This window comes from Ornithorhynchus anatinus, chromosome 2 (assembly GCF_004115215.2).
Source record: "Ornithorhynchus anatinus isolate Pmale09 chromosome 2, mOrnAna1.pri.v4, whole genome shotgun sequence".
Lineage (NCBI taxonomy): Eukaryota > Metazoa > Chordata > Mammalia > Monotremata > Ornithorhynchidae > Ornithorhynchus > Ornithorhynchus anatinus.
In genome coordinates, this window is record NC_041729.1 from 61,315,003 (window position 1) to 61,332,687 (window position 17,685).

General features: G+C 53.6%; 1 protein-coding gene across 2 annotated transcripts; it reads left to right on the forward strand.

The window, feature by feature from the left end:
- Nucleotides 1–1,474: 1,474 nt before the first annotated feature.
- LOC107547297 (maestro heat-like repeat family member 5) lies at nucleotides 1,475–13,156 on the forward strand. 2 transcript variants are annotated; one of them, XM_029050386.2, is made up of 9 exons: nucleotides 1,475–1,745; nucleotides 2,289–2,350; nucleotides 3,273–3,422; nucleotides 4,867–5,021; nucleotides 5,366–5,516; nucleotides 5,899–6,083; nucleotides 6,941–7,078; nucleotides 7,260–7,373; nucleotides 8,116–8,413. In XM_029050386.2, the coding sequence occupies exons 4-8, from the start codon at nucleotides 4,888–4,890 to the stop codon at nucleotides 7,345–7,347; spliced, it is 696 nt and encodes a 231-aa protein (XP_028906219.1). In that variant the 5' UTR covers nucleotides 1,475–1,745; nucleotides 2,289–2,350; nucleotides 3,273–3,422; nucleotides 4,867–4,887; the 3' UTR covers nucleotides 7,348–7,373; nucleotides 8,116–8,413. The 2 variants fall into 2 exon arrangements, 1 of the variants encoding a protein (XP_028906219.1); XR_003754448.2 differs by lacking the exons at nucleotides 2,289–2,350; nucleotides 3,273–3,422; nucleotides 4,867–5,021; ... (3 more) ...; nucleotides 7,260–7,373; nucleotides 8,116–8,413 and adding an exon at nucleotides 13,052–13,156.
- The last annotated feature ends 4,529 nt before the right edge of the window (nucleotides 13,157–17,685 follow it).

A 17,685-nucleotide genomic window follows, 5' to 3' on the forward strand; every position in this document is an offset into this window, starting at 1 on the left:
TAGGCTTTGGGTATGACACCAGGCCTCAGGCAAAGGGGCGATCAGCGACCACGTTGTTGCTGGGTGAATGGGGAGCTGCCCTGCCCACCGCCCAGCATATTCCAATGTTTTCCTTGCTAGATGGGGACCCTGGCCTGAGGCAGTTCTGGGTAGAGGAGGGAACAGATGAAAAGGGGAAATAAGAGCTTCTTCATTTGTTCCTCATTTTCCCCCCTACAGGATACACCACCTCAGCCATCCATGGCTCTCAGGAGACCACTTGGCCCACCGACCCTGGAGTGAGACCCAACCCACAATGCCCCTCTCCACCTCCCTCTGTTCTGTCCTCTACCTTTTCCCCCACTCACCTTCCTTTCTCTCTTTTGCCTCTCCTTCTAAACCCCCTTTCTCTCTTCCTATTTCACTTTCTCCTTGCTTTTTTATTTCAAGTACTTCCTTTCAGTCTGGATGTACCTCTCCTAATCCCTGGAGATGAAGGTGATTCACCTAATCACAGGTGGAGAGTCACTGTTGAGGAGTACCCTCCTGAGGGAGATGAGGATGCAGACAGACAGCAGACACGTAGCATAGCTGGGGTTAGAACCCAGGTCCCTCTGACTTCCAGGCCCATGCCCTAGTCCCTAGGCCACACTTTTTCTCTTCCCTGTTCAAGCAATAAGAAATCCCCCTTAGTCCAGGGAGCTCTAGCTCCATTTATGGCTCAATAGGTATACGTGTAATTTTGTGCTTGGTAAACTCTGAAAATAGATTTTTTCCCAGACCTGATAAATTACATATCCTGGAAAATCAGTGGGAAATTCCTTTCTAACATAATACCTTGAGCCTCTGAGTTTAGGTGTGTATGCGTACACCTACAAATTCATATATTGATTGAATGTATATGTGTGTGTGTGTGTGTGTGTGTGTGTGTGTGTGTATGCATGTCTTCTTCACTAGAGATGTTTGTATGTGTGTGTGCTTGCTTTTCATTCAGTAAGCCAGAGTGTGGGGCAAAGGCCCCAGACAGCAACCACAAGGCTCAACCACTCCCTGGGCAGCCTGGACAGTAAACGATACTCCCAGAATCTACTGGGACATCCCAACCAGAGAGGGCAGGAAAGGGGGCAGAGAGGCTTTTCCATCCCCCATGATAGTGTCCTCAGCAGAGGAAGCTGAGGGGCACCGTAGCAACCTCACCCACACGGCAGAGGACCAGTGGGTTAAGACGACGGAGGCAGTGAGGCCTGGGGCAGAGGTCACCTGCCCTCGGACACCCAGAGGGCATAGGGAAGGCCCCCAGGACACAGGGATGACGTCTGCAGCTCCCCGATACCCCTGAGCAGTTTGGAAAATGGAGGGAAGGGGCTGGGCAGTGCTATCCCCTTCCTGGCTATCACGGGCAACAGGATTCAGAGATGTGGCCCAGCCCTACGAGGGGCCAATGGTGATCCATCAGTGATGTCACAACGGGACGAGGGAGGGTCTGCCCAGCTCGGGAGAAGGGAGGGATGGGGGACAGGAGCTGAGGGCCCAGGGACGGGCAAAGGCATCCGGCCCCAGGAGCCTCGCTTTGCTTCTATCTCATCCCTAACTCGTCCCTCTCTCCCTGTCCTCCAGGAAGATTTTCCCGACGGGAGAAACCCCTAGGGAGGGGAGCAACCTGGGCTGGGTCCGCAATATCATAAGGAGAGTGTTTTTTGGCCGCACCATCCAGGTCACCCCAGCACCTGGGGTGGCAGAAATCAACAAGCAAGTACTAGAGAGAGGTGAGGAGCCAGAGAGTGGGGGCCGAGAGGCCAGGGTGTACGGGGGAGAGATTCCGTTTATCGCGTCGCTGACCCCTCACCCACATCCTGCCACCGGCCTGGAACACCCCTTCTCCCTCAGACGAATACTCGCCCACTATTCAAAGCCTTACTGAATCCACATCTCCTCCAAGATGCCTTCCCTGACTAAGCCCTCCTTTCCTCTTCTCCCACTCCTTTCTGCGTTACCCTGACTCGATCCCTTTATTCATCCCTCCTTCCAGCCCCACAGCACTTTATGTACAGCTCTGCTATTGATTACTGTATTCATTTATTTATTTGTTTATTTTTTTATTCATATTAATGTCTGTCTCCTCCTCCGGACTGTAAGCTCACTGTGGGGAGGGAATGTGTCAGCTTATTGTTGCATTGTACTCTCCTAAGCACTTAGTACAGTGGTCTGGACTACAGTAAGTGCTCAATCAATACAACTGAAGGAATGAATGAGCGAATGAATGAAACACTCTCCGTTCCAGCTTTCACAGCGAGGTTTCCCTCTCTCAGAACGCTGCTTCCGGTACCTCCTTTACGAGCTCCGTGGGATCCAGGTCGAAGACGATCTCCTGGTAAGAACACACTCCCCGACGGCCCAGACTTCACCTCCTCTTTCCAGCTAGACCCACTCTGGGACTGAACCACTCGAGGGCCCAGGGACCCTGAGGGACATCACCACCGTCATCAGAATAAATTACTGAGACGGAGCAAAGTCCTAAGTGCTCAGGAGCATTCAGTAAGCCAGAAGGTAGGAGTTCTGCCCTCTGGGAGTTTACAATCTAAAAGGGGTGACCTGCCAGGCCTGGCAGTAACAATAGGAAGACAGAGGAAAACCTAAACACGTCCTGGACAGCCAAAGTAAGGCAATAATGAATAAATAAGTGCAATAAACCATTAGAATATTGATGCAATTGGCTGGAACGGCTGCCAGAAGGAGCTAGTACGTGGAGGTGGGGATTCATCCCGGAATGCCTTCTGGAGGAGGGGATCAGATAGGCGGGATTTGAAGGTGGGTAGTGATGTGGTGTGGCAGGCGTGAGGGTGAGGGAATTCCAGGCAGGCGCAACCACTTACACGGTGGGTCAGAGATGGGAGAATTGAGAATGAAGTACGGATGAGAAGCTAGGAGACTGGAACGTAGCGGGAGAGCAGATCACCCAAGGTGGACCCGGTGGGCAGAGAGCCCCAAATCCAAGGATCAGAAACTGAGGTTGGAGGCCGGCAGACTCTGCAGGAGAGAGACTCATCCCACTGGAGGTTTACAAGGAGCAGATGAGCGCGTTCTCTGCACCGCAGGTGGAAGATGATCTGGCAGCAGAAGGAGCCTCGGGGCTCCAGGAGGAGCTGCTGTTGAGATCTGTGGGGTTTGGGGAATACCAGAAACGGGGTCTCCTGGGACTCAAGCATTTCTGCCAGGAGGGAGAACAGCACCTGAGAGAGCCTTCCCAGGGGGCAGCCCCCAGAGTCTCCCTCACCTGGCTCTTCCCTCCTCAGGACTTGGCCAGGAATCTGACAGAACTCCAGGTCAGGGACCTTACCCAGCAGGTCCTGGTCGGTTTGAAGAGCTCCAGCTTGGCCCGGGTGAGCTACGCAATAAGGGTCCTCCCCGTCCTGCTGCAGAAGCCCGGGGCCACAGCCGATCAGGTAAGGCCTCCCACCCGGGGATGGAGGGATGGAAGGGGGTGGGAAGAGCTGGATGGGATTGTCCTCGGAGATTGCGGGGCCTGCTCACCTCTTCTCACTTCCCGGGCCTCCCCAGCCACAAGATGGGTGAAGTGGATGGAAATGGGGTCGAGGGGGCAATGGGGTCGCCTGAGTAGGGTTAGGAACGTTGGCCTTGGTCCAAGGCTAGCACCTCCGATACCACCTATTAGCTGGTGCGTGGCCGCTATCGCATGGCCTAGTGGAAAGGCCATGGGGCCTAGGCCTCAGAGGACCTGGCTTCCTATTGAGACGCCACTTCTCACAAGCTGTCTGACCCCCGAGGTCATTTAACTTCTCTGGGTCACAGTTTCTTCTTCTGCCCCGTGGTGGCTCAGTCCCTGGTTTCCTACTCTCTCTCTGGCTGCTCATTCTCAGTCTCTCTCGCGGGCTTCTCCTCTGCCTCCCACCCCGTAACAGTGGGAGTTGGTTCAATTTTGGGTCTCCTTCCGTTCTCCATCTACACCCGGTTCCTTGGAGAACGCATTCAATCCCACGGCTTCAACTACCACCTCTGTACGGTTGATTCCCAACTCTCCATCTCTGTCCTTTATCTCTCTCCCTCTCTGCACTCTCGCATTTCTTCCCACCTTCAAGGCATCTCTACTTGGCTGTCCCGCCGATTCCTTAAACTTAACACGTCCAGAAGAGAACTCCTTACCTTCCCACCCAAACTCTGTCCTCCCCCCAGTTTTACCCATCGCCATTGATGGTACGACCACCCTTCCGGCCTTACAAGCCCGAAACATCAGAGTTATTCTCGCCTCAGCTCTCTCATTTAACTCACACTTTCGATCTAGGTCTAACCAACGATAAATCCTATGAGAGCGACTCTCACGACTTCACCAAAATAAACCCTTTCCTCTCCATCCAAACTGCTACCATATTCATCCCAGCACTTACCCTATTCCACTCTATCACTCTATCAGTCTCCTTGCCGGCCTCCCCAGCTCCTGACTCTCCCCACTTGTCTCTACTTAACTCTGCTACCTGGATGATTTTTCCACAAAAGCATTCAGTCCCTAGTGACTCCCCTAGTGTTTAAACCAGCGTTTGACTCTCAGTAAGTGTGTGACAAATATCACAATTATTCTCATTCTGGAATTATAGCTTCAATATGCTTTCCAGGTAGAATCTACAGCTCTCTAGTTCAGACCCTCTCGAGTCAAAGCAAACTCTCAGAGAGACAGTTCCAGTCCGGAGCGGCGTTCCCAGTCGCTTTTCAATCCCCGGGGATTTTCACCGCTCCATGTCTAAAATGGGATTTGTCTTCACTCACCAACCCACTGTCTGGCTTCAACTCACTTCCAGCTGCCCAGGATGGGTGAGAGGGTTCATGGGAGGAGTTGGACTGACCCCGGCCCTCTGTCACCCTGTTGCCCTCCAGGTGGCCGACCTCGGGAGGACTATGTACCTACACATCCACTCCTCCCACACCCTGGCCTGGAAGACCCTCTTCCTGAAAGCCCTGACCCTGCTCACCTGCCACCATCCTCAGGCCACGGGGCTGCTTTTACTAGAGCACTCGCTGCCCCTGGACAGGTACAGCCCACCCCGCTGCTGGCCGGATACAGAGCGATCCCAGCCGGGCCGGCCCCAGACGGAGCGACTCCAGATGCCTCCTTTGCGGGTGCCTGCCCCACCTCTTTCGCCCTGAGAGGGCCTAGTCCAGAGAGAGGGGCTGACGTTGCCGGGAGTTGTCTTCGAGACTACGGTGACCTCCGAGAGTCATCCTCTGGATCATTGAGTCCCCTAGCCGAGCTCCACCATTCCTGTATCCCAGACGCCTGATCCAAGGGGTGGATGGGCTCCGGGCTCTGGCTCCTAGGGGTTGGGCAGAGTCGGGGTCATGAGGGAAGGCTGAGTCTAGGTTGTGGCCTCTGCAGACAGGCCCTGGAAGTTTGGAGAGCCTTGGGAGCCAACGCCCATCTGGTCTCCCATGTGCTCGGGATGCTGACGTCCCGGATACTGGAGAGACCGTCAGCAGGCGTCAGCGACCGTGCTGCCTGGGACAAGCACAGCCTGGAGTCCATCGCGGTGAGTCCCCGGCCCGGCCCCGGAGGGAGGGGGCGAGAGGCAGGGCTGAGCAGGAGCAGAGGGTCCCTTCCCTTGTGGCCCCTCAGCCCGAACCCTGCCCCTGTGCCCCTGTGACTCCATCGCCTAGTTCTCTGGCTGGGCGGTGAAGTGGCTTAATGGATCGATGGGAAGAGTGTCCTCCCATGAAGCGGGGTTCCGGAGGCCTGGGCCACGGGATCGAACCTCGACCTGGTCTCTGCCCTTCCCTGCCTATGATCTTGGGCTCTAGAGGGACCTTGGGTTCAGGTCAGCGGGGACAGTGGAATAAGCCCAGCGGTTCCTCCGAGAGCAAGCTGGGTGGCATGGGGGAGATTCAGGCTGAGGCCACGTGTATTCCCAACAGGCCACCAATGTCGTGTATGAGCTCCTGTTTGCTCGGGAGTACTCCGGGGCCGTGACCCAGTTCTTCCCTCGACTCTTCCTGGCCCTCGTCACCCAGGTGCACTATGTGCTGGAGCTGGGCCTGCGGGCGTACCGGGAGCAGGAGGTCAGAGAGCCCACTGTGCCCTCCGCCCTCGGACCCTGGAGGTGAGTGGAGAAGGGAAGTGGCGCAGGAGAGGGTGGTCCACGGGCTTGCGGGTGTGGCTGCAGCCACAGCCCGATGTGGCAGGTGGTTTCTGCTGAAGCGGAGGATAGGGGCTGGGCCCAGTTCTCGGGGTAACTGTTGGCACGGTCCAACCGACGGGGGCAGTATTCATTCATTCAATCATTCGTATTTTTAGAGCACTTACTGTGTACAGAGCACTGTACTAAGCGCTTGGAGTGTACAGTTGGGTCACAGATAGAGACAATCCCTGGTCACCAACAGGCTCACAGTCTAAAACGGGAAGACAGCAAAACAAAACAAGTAGTCAGGCAGTAGTGTCGACTTGGTGGGTGGAAGAGGCTGGTGGACATTTTGTGGGCTACAATAGGTCTAACTGGAAGGAAATCGACCCAGACTTCGGCTCTGGTGCTCTGTGGATGGTCGATGGGGCTGCTGAGTTAGGGAGGAAACTGCCGTTGCCTTGTAACGGGCCCAAAGCAGTAGGGAAACAAGGCGGCCAACACAACCGGGCTGCAGTTTCCGCTCTGAGCAGGAAAGGGGCCTGGGGAGGTTGGATCCCGAACTGAGGGAGTGCCGGGAGGTGGGCAGGACAAGAGGATGCCGTGGGGCCCAGGCGGACACCGCTGTTCCGGCGGATGGGCCCGGCAGGATTTGGCAATTGGCAATTGGTGGGGCTGTGGGGCGCCAGCGGGGGAGCTGGGGGTCGGGGGTGTCTCTGACGTGTACCAGTCCTCAGGTTGGGGGAGTCTGTCACAGTCAAGGGCATTTACGTGACATCCTCACGTCCATTTACCTAACTGCCACCTTCCCCTCCCCTGCCCCCTCGGCTGCTCCTCAGGACCCCTCTGGAGGCCCTGAAGGGGCTTCTCTCCAGCCAGGACTGCTGGAGGACATTCATGTCCATGCAGCTGCAGGACGGCTGGGTCCTGTTCGCATGCCTGGAGACCTTCCTGGAGGGCGTGGTCCTGCTAGCCAGGTAAAGGGGAGCTGAAGGACGAGGTTCTCTGGCGAGATGGGCCTGAGGGGAGGGGGCCGGCAGGAGGAGCCTCATCAGGAGACCTCCGGCCTGGCCCTTCCCTTCCGCGAGCTCTGGTTTCCCAGCGCAGGGGCTCCCAGGCAACACTCTGGGCTCAGGCTGGCTGTGCTGTCTCCCCCAGGACAATGGTCCAGAACAGGTGTCCCGTCGTCGGTGCCCTTCTGAAGGCGGTGACGACTTCGCTGCCGGGGTTGGGCCGCAGGGACTGAGCATTCCCGTGGGCCTCCTGGCCGAGGTGAGTGCCGGTGTCGTAATAATAATGTTGGTATTTGTTAAGCACTTACTATGTGCCGAGCACTGTTCTAAGCGCTGGGCCGTAGGGCCCGCGGAGACCGTGCCAGGCCAAGAGTGGGGCCGCTGGAGCCAGGCAGGGACCGTGGAGCCCCGGACACCAGGAGACACCATGGGGCGGGGCTGGGAGCGGGCAGGTTTCGGGGGGGGTGGGGGAGGAAGGAGTCGGGAGGAGCCGATCCTTCGCTTCGGCTCTTCCTCTGCGGATGGCACTCCCCCTACCGCACCCAGTCAGCCTCCATCCTCTCTCGGGAATCCTCGTTCCCCTTTCCCGAGGGGCCCACCTCCCCTCGCCATCCATCCACATACAACGTTTCTCTCGGCAGCTCATGTGGATCCCCAAGTTGGGCTCGGTCCTGGAACCTGCTGCTCTTCGGAGCATTTTCCAGGATGGCCTGGAGGACCCCGACCCCATGGTGCGGGTCACCAGTCTCCAGGCCCTCAACCGCCAACCCTTGAACCCAGGAAAGGTGAAAGGCTGAGCCCCGTCCCCCCTGCTCCGAAGCCCAGAGCCCAGACCTCAGAGCCCAGATTCCAGAGCCCAGCCCGCAGAAGCCGGGGCAGGGAGATCTCAACCCTGGAGCCCGACTCCCCCATTATTTCCACCGGATGGTCCCACTTGGGGCCCAGAGGCTGACTCGGGCCAAAGACCTTCTCTACCCTGTTCTCTCTTCTCGTCCCCGCAGGGGCCACTGCTCCGGGCCCAGCTTCCGGCCCTCCTGGAGGGGCTTTATATTGACGAAGAGGAGTGTCTCTTGGCAGCCATGGCCACAGTGACCAGGGCTCCTTCGTACGGACCGGTGGCAGCCACGGTGCCCCGTGGTGCAACGGGGGTGTCAGCCTCAGGAGAAGCCGAGCCAGAAAGGAGATCCTAGCATCCTGTCCCCGCTTCGGGGGCCTGCTCGAAAGCAGCAGGGTTCAACGTGATGTCACCTCCAACTGGGTTCCGGAATTAGAATCTGAAATAGAAACGTTCAAATTTGTCATCCGTTTTCTGGAAACAATTTTCCCAGTAGGACGATGGTTTCTGAACGGAAGCTAGATAACCCTCTCTTTTCCAGTTGCCTAGAACTGCAATCTCAGGTGGCTGCAGATGAGCTATAGAGTGAAAGGAATGTGTCTGAGCCATTAACCCACTGAGGAAAGTCGACGGGTCAACCATTCCTGGTGACTTCTTCACCTGGGGAATCTGTGACCCCTGCCTCTGCCCTGGCCTACTCTGCTCCCTCTCCACCCATTTCATACCTCCTCTCCTTTCCCTGCAACCACCACTACCTTTAACTTTGCTTCCTATCTTTCGAGGACTTCTGGGCACTGGTGCCCATGGATCAAGTGACATAAAGGAGGAGGGTGTGATAAGTTTGAACGGGATTTAAATTTAGAAGTCTAAGTACCTTTTATCTATGCTCTGAAGCATCTTTCGTCATCTGCGTTTCCTGGGCCACATTAGTCCTGCAGACAGACGTACAGACATAGATTGAGGAGCTTGGCCTAGTGGAAGAAATGTGGGCCTGGGAGTCAGAAGACATGGGTTCGTTCGTTCATTCGTATTGACTGAGCGCTTACTGTGGGTCGAGCACTGGACTGTACATTTCCAGTACATTTACTGTACTGTGGGCAGAGCACTCGGAAAGTATATTTCAACAATACAGAAAGACGATCCCTGCTCACATCGGGCTTAGAGTCTAGAAGGCTTGCAGTCTAGTAGTCTATCCTGCATTTCTTCTTCTAGCCCCACCATTCGACAGCTGTGGGATCTTGGGCACGTCACTGCCAGCTGATACATGATCGGCCAAATGATGCTAATACTTCAGGGAACCCAGAAGACTGGATTCTGGCAATCAGCTAGCCAATCATCTTACAACTTGCCATCAGCTTTTTGAAGTTTGCCTGCTTGTATGGGATCTGGACTCATTACCAGAGTAGAAATTGCATTCCCCTGACTTTTTCAGGTGTCCCTCCCACCCACCCACCCACCCCAACTCACTTCTGAAAAATGACAGCCTAGGAAAGAGAGGTTTTTTTCAGACAAAGGGATGAAATTTGCCAGAGCTGTGGCTAGTGAGGCCTCCTTTTCCAGACCTCCAGGGGCAGGTCACAGGGCCCAGGGCCCAGATTCTGCCCATCTCAGCTCACCAAATCTGAACTGACATTCTCTGACCACCACCTCCTCACTTGTCTTCTCTCCCACACAGCCCATTTCCTGTTTCTGAATATTCCCTCATCCACCACCCCACTCCTATTGCACAAATCCTCCCCCTCAATTATGCCCTCTCCACTGAGTTCATCCATCCCTTGTGCCCCTATCCCTTCATCAGTCTTCCACCACTCCACAATAAACATCCTCCCGTCAGGTGCTCATCCTGCAAAGCGCCATGGGCAGAAATCCAGCCACCGGCCCGTCCGCATCCATCTAAGACTCATCCCCAAGCTACATCTCTGCTCTCAGCTTTGTCAAGCTACACTTCTCTCCTCTACTGACCACTGTCCTTACCAACTGCTCCTAAACTTTAGTTCTCTCCTTTAACTCCCCAGTGCCAACGCCTTCCCCTTTTCTGGCCTTTGCTGACTTTGAAATCTACTTCTTTGACAAAACTGTATCCATTTCCTCAGCTCCAGCACCCCCATTCCACCACCCACTCCCCCATCTTTCCCAGTGTTTCTCAAGAGGAGATAGCAAGCACTGATTACTACTACTACTGTTGAGCCCTTCCACTGGGTTGCCCTTTACTCCATTCCCTGGCTGGGAAGAGGAGCAGCACCTGGACCTGGCGGCGGGGGGGGGAGTGGGGCTTTGTGTGTGGGTGTGTGTGTGTGTGTTGGGGGGCATCCTCATGAATCCCAGCGTCTGGGGAGCCAAAAGCCAGGACAGGACCCCTAGCTGAGCACTCTACCTATTCCAACCAAGGGTCTCAAGTTGGAACTGAGCCAGCTGGGAAACCGAGAGGCGGAGGCCAGAGAGCCTCAAGGAAGAGGTTAGGTTGATTGAGAGTGGAGACACTGGAGAGGCTGGGGGCTGCAGACCCAGGGTGAGAGCCCCACTGGGGTCTGTGCTGGAGGGAGGGCTCAAGGCCAGCTACTGGGGAGAATCTCATTAAGCCTCCTCTCTGGGGAGGATTTCAGCCCTCACTCAGACCCGCCACCAAGAGATGGCATAAATGCCGGCATCGATGAGGATGGTGAGGTTCTTTAGGGTCAGCCTGGAGAGTTCAGCCATTGAGGGATGGGGAGTGGGCTGCTGGACTAGGGGCAGCAGCGAGGGGCTCTGGAAGCTGAACGAGGCTCCTTGAGGGATTTTGGAAGAGTTAGTTGACCAGCTCTAGTATCTCTTCCTACTCATGTTGGGGGAGTCTAAGTCTAACCTGCCGGTCTCACCTTTATAATATCGCCAAGATCCGCCCTTTCCTCTCCACCCATACACCCATCTTAGTGCTACAGGCTCTTGTAATATCCCGGCTGGATTACTGGGTCAGCCTGCTCTCTGATCTCCCTTCCTCCTCTTTCTCCCCCACTCCAGTCTATTCTTCACTCTGCTGCCAGACTCATCTTCCTGCAAAAACGCTCTGGGCATGTCACTCCCCTTTGAAAAATCTCCAGTGGTTGCCTAAATCTCCAGTGGTTGCCTATCAAGCCCCACACAAAAGAAAAACATCTCATTTTAGGCTTCAAGGCTCTCCATCACCTTGCCCCTTCCTACCTTTCCTCCCCTCCTTCTACTGCCCACCCCGCATGGTCCGCTCCTCTGCCGCCCACCTCCTCACCATCCCCCGTTCTCGCCTATTCCACACTCGACCCCTGGGCCACATCCTCCCACCGTCCTGGAACGCCCTCCCTTCTCACCTCCGCCAAACTAATTCTCTTCCCCTCTTCAAAACCCTACTTAAAGCTCACCTCCTCCAGGAGGCCTTCCCAGCCTGAGCCCTCCCTTTCCCTCTGCTCCTCCTCCCCTCCCCGTCGCCCCTACTCCCTCCCTCTGCTCTGCCCCCTTCCCCTTCCAACAGCACTTGTGCATATTTGTATATATTATTTATTGCTCTATTCATTTTGTTAGCGATGAGTATGTATATCTATGATTCTATTGGTCTTGATGATATTGACGCCAAGCTCCTTGTTTTGTTTTGTTTTCTGACTCCCCCGTTTAGACTGGGAGCCCGTTCTTGGGCAAGGAATGTCTCTATCTGTTGCCCAGTGGTACATTCCAAGTGCTCTGCACATAGTAAACGCTCAATAAATACGATTGAATGAATGCGTGAATGGATAGAATCCATAGAGGAGCAGCACGGCCCAGTGGGCATTAGGGGTTGTTGGTCACCGAGGCATCGTCTCTCTATCGCCCCCTGGTGGCACGTGACGTTGGCGGGCAGCCCTGCGCCTCTCTACCGCCCCCTGCGGGCCTTAGGCGTTGGTCTAGGTGACGGTGTCTCCTCATTGCCCTCTGCTGGCAGTAGCTCTTTTTTTGGGAGACTGCGCCTGGAACCAACTGCGTGGTGCTCGTCAGGTTAGTAAATTTGATTCAGTTCTCCTTAACCTTTTAACGTCCAGAAGCGATTTCAGTCGAGCCCGTTTTGGGGCAGGGATTGTCTCTATCTGTTGCCGAATTGTATATTGCAAGCGCGTAGTACAATGCTCTGCATGGAGCAAGCGCTCAGTAAATACCTCATCTGTAAAATGGGCATTTAGATTGGGAGCCTCACGTGGGACAACCTGATGACCCTCTATCTACCCCAGCACTTAGAACAGTGCTCTGCACATAGTCAGCGCTTAAGAAATACCAACATTGTTATACCAGCTCTCTTGCCAAGAATACGCGTCAATTCACCTGACAGCCTATGCCTAGGGTAAATGCTTAACAACTAGCACACATTTTATTATGTTCATTATTATTATCATTATTATTATTATTGTTATGTCCTGTGCCAGACCTCGGAGTGAAGAGGTGGAAGAATGGCTCTAGGACAAAGCTGAACACTCTCATCCATCAGGCACAGAGCTCCATCACCAAAGGTCTTTAGTCAATTAATCAATCAATCAATCAATTTATTTATTGAGCACTTACTATGGGCATAGCACGGCACTAAGCACTTGGAAAAGTACGATATGATAGAACTGGTAGGCACGATCCCTGTCCGCAAGGAGCTTACAGTCGACAGGGGGAAAGAAGAGAATAAAGGGAAATAGTGGAAATAAGAGAGCACACGAATAGATGAGTGACTTACTGTCACCTCATCCTTAGCCTGGGATCGTCAAAAATTAAAGGTATATGCTAGAAACTCATTGGCAAAGAGGGAGAGAGGTAGCCTGGCCCAAACCAGCTGGCAGTACACGGTGAATGGGCTCAGGACCGTCAGAAGAATCCTTGGGGGTGGGGGTGGGAGAACTCTGGATTCCGTCGGGATAGTGCCGGTGTTGGGCTAGAAACTTACTTGGGCACAAGGAGTCTGGGAGCCTGTAAGGGCTGCAGGGAAGAGAGAGCCTAGTGCCTGAAGAGGGAATGGAGCTGGCTGTGATTTTCCAGAGGCCATAGTCACGGGGAGGATCGCAGAGCATGGGCATCCTCAACAGGTTCCTTAGCGGGTTGGGAAGAGGCCTGCCTGGAGTCTCACGTCCTCTCTTCCTTCCCAGATGGAGAGATTTACAGACAGCCGTGAGAATTTTGTGTCCCAAGCTTTTGCTCCACCAACAGCCCTCAGGTCGGGGGTACGAACAGGTGATGTGCTCTTCCTAGGTGATGAGGTAACTGGTGAGCTACAGATTAGGCAACTGAGGCACAGAAAATTTAAGTGACTTGCCCCAAGTCACACAGCTGCAGGTGGCAGAGACTGGATTAGAACCCATGACCTCTGACTCCCAAGCCCATGCTCTTTCCACTGAGTAATGCTGCTTCTCTCTCTGCCACTCTGCCAGTATTTCCTGTGCTCTTTCCCTTTCCACGTGCCTTGAGGTCTTCTCAATCTCTTGGCTTTCACCATCTCCCTCCCAATCTCCTTTCCCCTGCATTTCACTGACCCACCTCTTCCTTCCCCTCTCTTCCCAGTTCGTGGGGTCCTGCGGGCTCGGCATGCAAAGACTAAAGGAAGAAGGGGAGGGTTAGGGGAGTTATTATAAACTGTTGATTTTTAATGTCTCTATCTGTAAATGTCTCTACCTGTAGGCTGTAAGTGAGTTACTTTGATGATGATGAGAGGGAGAAGGCTTTGAGAGTCCCAGGGAAGAAGAGGAGGAATAGGAGGATGAGGAGGAGAGTTTGCTCATTGACCAGGAAAGGGTCAATCCGGGTTCTCACGAGCTCTTCCCTTCATTTCAGCAATTGACCATGTGAGAACGGACCCCTCGGCCAGGATCCGCCAGTTTCCCCACCACCTCCAGGAGAAGGAGAGCTGTGGATGAAGGGTGCCGGCCTGAGGGAGAGGAGGCAAAGCCCAGAAAGAGACTGGCGGGACCAATTCCAGTGCCCGGCCGTTCCTCCGACTCACGGGGCCCGGTGGGCGGGGTCTACTGTAGGACTTGCTATTGGCCTGGGTGACAGGAAGAATGGAGAAGATCAGGGCCCCAGGAAGCCAATTGTTGGGGCCTACCTGGGCACCCTAGCTACAGGGGAGGCACAGGGCTGGTACGGAAGCTTGGGAAGCCCCAATGATCCCCGAGAACTTCCACTCTCTGCTCCAACCGCAAACGAAAGCGGGGAACCCAGGCTTGTGGAGAAGCGAGGGGCCTGGGGAAGGTGACCCCGATCCCGGTAGCCTGGAAAGCTAGATACCAGTTGGAATTGGAATCAAAGGCTCGTGAAAACTGACATCCACTGTCTGCGCCTGTGTTTCCTATAGACGACACAGGGACACGGTAACGTGGTCAGAGACAGATAGGTGTTGGGGAAGGAGGAAAGAGTAGTTTCCTCTTGATCCTGAGCAGCTCTATTTGGAAGGTCCACCTTCATTCATTCATTCATTCAATAGTATTTAATGAGTGCTTACTATGTGCAGAGCACTGTATTAAACGCTTGGAATGTACAATTGGACAACAGATAGAGACAATCCCTGCCCAATGATGGGCTCTCAGTCTAATCGGGGGAGACAGACTGCAGAGCCAAACAGAACGAAACAAAAACAAGACAACATTATTGAGATACATAGAATCAAGGGGATGTACACCTCATTAACAAAATAAATAGGATAATAAATAATATTTACAAATGATCACGGTGCTGAGGGTCAGAGAAGGGGGCGAAGAGCAGAGGGAAAGGGGACTCAGCTGTGGGGAAGTGAAAGGGGAAGGGGCAGAGGGTGGAGGGAGAGCAAAGGGAAAAGGGCTTAGCTCAGTCTGGGAAGGCCTCTTGGAGGAGGTGAGCTCTCAGTAGGTCTCTGAAGAGGGGAAGAGAGTTAGTTTGGCAGACGTGAGGAGGGAGGGCATTCCGGGCAGCGGAAGGACATAGGCCAGAGGTATATGGTAGGATAGGCATAAATGGGGGACAATGAGGAGGTGAGCGGCGGGGGACAGTGAGAAGGTGAGCGGCAGAAGAGCCGAGTGTACGGGGTGGGCAGTGGGAAGAGAGAAGGGAGGTGAGGTAGGAGGGGGCAAGATGATGGAGACCTTTGAAGCCAAGAGTGAGGAGGTTTTGTTTCATGCGGAGATTGATAGGCAACCGCTGGAGGTTTTTAAGGAGGGAAGGGACATGTCCAGAGCATTTCTCAAATAGAACCTGTCCACAACGGAAACTTCCATGTCCCTCAGGTTAACCACCTCGGAGACCAAGTGATTATAACTTACTATGTTCCAAGCAGTGTACTAAGCAATGGGGTCGATTTAAGTTATTCGGGAGAGATGCAGTGGGTTGCCTCTCTCCTACATGTGACTCACAGTCTAGGTGGCTGGGACAATGGGCAGAGGCAGAATTAATACCCGGTTCCACTGACTCTCCAGCCTGTGCTCAGTACCTGCCCTGCATGGCCCACTCACAGTCTTAATCTCCATTTTTTAAACTGTTCAATCAGTATCCCTCCACTCCTCAAAAAACTCTGATAGTTGACCATCGAGGAATGGTGCAACCACTGGAGTTTCCCAGGTGTAGAGAGACGGGAGTAGAGTGATACTTGAAAAACAATAATCCGGGCAGCAAATCCAGGATTCAATGACTACTCCTCTCTGCCGCCTGGATCATTTTTCTTCAATGTCATTCTGGCCATGTTTCCCCATTCATTCATTCATTCATTCATTCAATAGTATTTCTTGAGCTCTTACTATGTGCAGAGCAATGTACTAAGCGCTTGGAATGTACAAATCAGTAACAGATAGAGACAGTCCCCACCCTTTGACGGGCTTACATTCTAATCAGGGGAGACAGACATACAAGGACAATAGCAATAAATAGAAGAAAGGGGATGAACATCTCATTTCCCCAGGAGCAGTGAACAGACCTATCCGAACGCACGTTTTTGGACTTTGCCCGTTAGACTGCAACTTGGTCGAGTGTGAGGACTGAGGTTTTTTCCTATTAGCTTCCGGAGTGAAAGGCGTTCCCACGGAGGGGCTCAAAGACAGCTCTATGATGCTTCTATCCTGTGGAGGCCGTGGACAGCATATTCACTTCTCGGGAAGCACCAATGATTTTCATCCATGTCCACATCAAGCAGAACCCCTGACCACTGGCCATAAAGCATTCAACGACCTTGCCCCTTCTACTTCACCTAGCTACTCTCCTGCTAAAACCCTGCCTGCACACTCGGCTCCTCTAATGCTAACCTCCCTGTACCTCTTTCTCATCTCTCTCACCAGTGACCTCTTACCCACATCCTACCTCTAGCCTAGAATGCCCTCTCTCTACATATCCGACAGATGATGTCTCTTACTCCCTGCAGAGTCTTACTGAAGGCACATTTCCTCCAAGAGACAATGGAATCAGTAACAGATAGAGACAGTCCCCGCCCTTTGACGGGCTTACATTCTAATCAGGGGAGACAGACAAACACAATAGCAATAAATAAAAGAAAGGGGATGAACATCTCATTTCCCCAGGAGCAGTGAACAGACCTATCCAAAAACACGTTTTCGGACCTTGCCTGTTAGACTGCAACTTGGCCGAGTGTGAGGACCTAGGTTTTTTCCTATTAGCTTCCGGAGTGAAAGACGTTCCCTCGGAGGGGCTCAAAGACAGCTCTATGATGCTTCTATCCTGTGGAGGCCCTGGACGGCATACTCACTCCTAGGGAAACACCACTGATTTTCATCCATGTCCACATCAAGCAGAAGCCCTGACCATTGGCCATGAAGCAGTCAATGGCCTTGCCCCCTTCTACTTCACCTCTCTACTCTCCTGCTACAACACTGCCTGCACACTCAGCTCCTCTAATGCTAACCTCCCTACACCTAGATCTCATCTCTCTCACCCCTGACCTCTTACCCACATCCTACCTCTAGCCTAGAATGCCCTCTCTCTCCATATGCGACAGATGATGTCTCTCGCTCCCTTCAGAGTCTTACTGAAGGCACATTTCCTCCAAGAGACATCCCTGACCAAGCCTTCCTTTCCTCTTCTCCCTCCCCATTCTATGTTACCCTGACCTGCTCCCTTCATTCATCCCCCGCCTCAACCCCAGACAACCTGTATCTGTAATTTATTCATTAATATTCATGTCTGTCTCCCCCTCTAGACTATGAGCTAGTAATGGGCAGGGAATGTGTCTGCTGATACATATATTGCACTCTCCCAAGAGGTTAGTACAGTGCTCTGCTCACAGTAAGTCAGGAATAGATAGGATTGAATGAATGAATGAATGAATGAATGAATGAATGAATGAATGAATGAATGAATACTGCCTCTTGGATACATTTTTATGCCTGTTTCTCCCTGTGGATTGGGAAAAGGTCTTCAGTAAACTTCTGTTCTGGTTTCCCAAACAGTTGGTAGAGGGCACTGAATTCAGGAATCACTCACTGGTTATCGTTAGGAGTACTGCTCCTACTCCTTGCATTCTCCCAGGTACTTGGCACTGTTGCTAGACTGAGTGGGCTTGAAGCAGACCCCGGTACTCTAGGTCTGATTACGGACTCTGTGCCGACCGCAACTGCCATGTGGCATGAGCTGTTGGAGAAGCTGAGTCCGGAAGACCCCCTCCCGGCATCCCGTCCCCGCTTGGGCGTACTTGCTCCAAAACAGCAGGGGAAAACCTCATCCTATGGGCAGTCCTCGCCCCAATGCCACCACCGATTTCCAAAGACTTAGAAATGTTCAAAATCGGCACCCATTTTCTCCTAGGTACGAT

Coding starts and splice junctions, on each gene's coding strand:
- LOC107547297 (XM_029050386.2), top strand. CDS start 4,888: ATGTACCTACACATCCACTCCTCCCACACCCTGGCCTGGAAGACCCTC. Junction 5,517..5,898: donor ACAGCCTGGAGTCCATCGCG/GTGAGTCCCCGG, acceptor TATTCCCAACAG/GCCACCAATGTCGTGTATGA. Junction 6,084..6,940: donor TCCGCCCTCGGACCCTGGAG/GTGAGTGGAGAA, acceptor GCTGCTCCTCAG/GACCCCTCTGGAGGCCCTGA.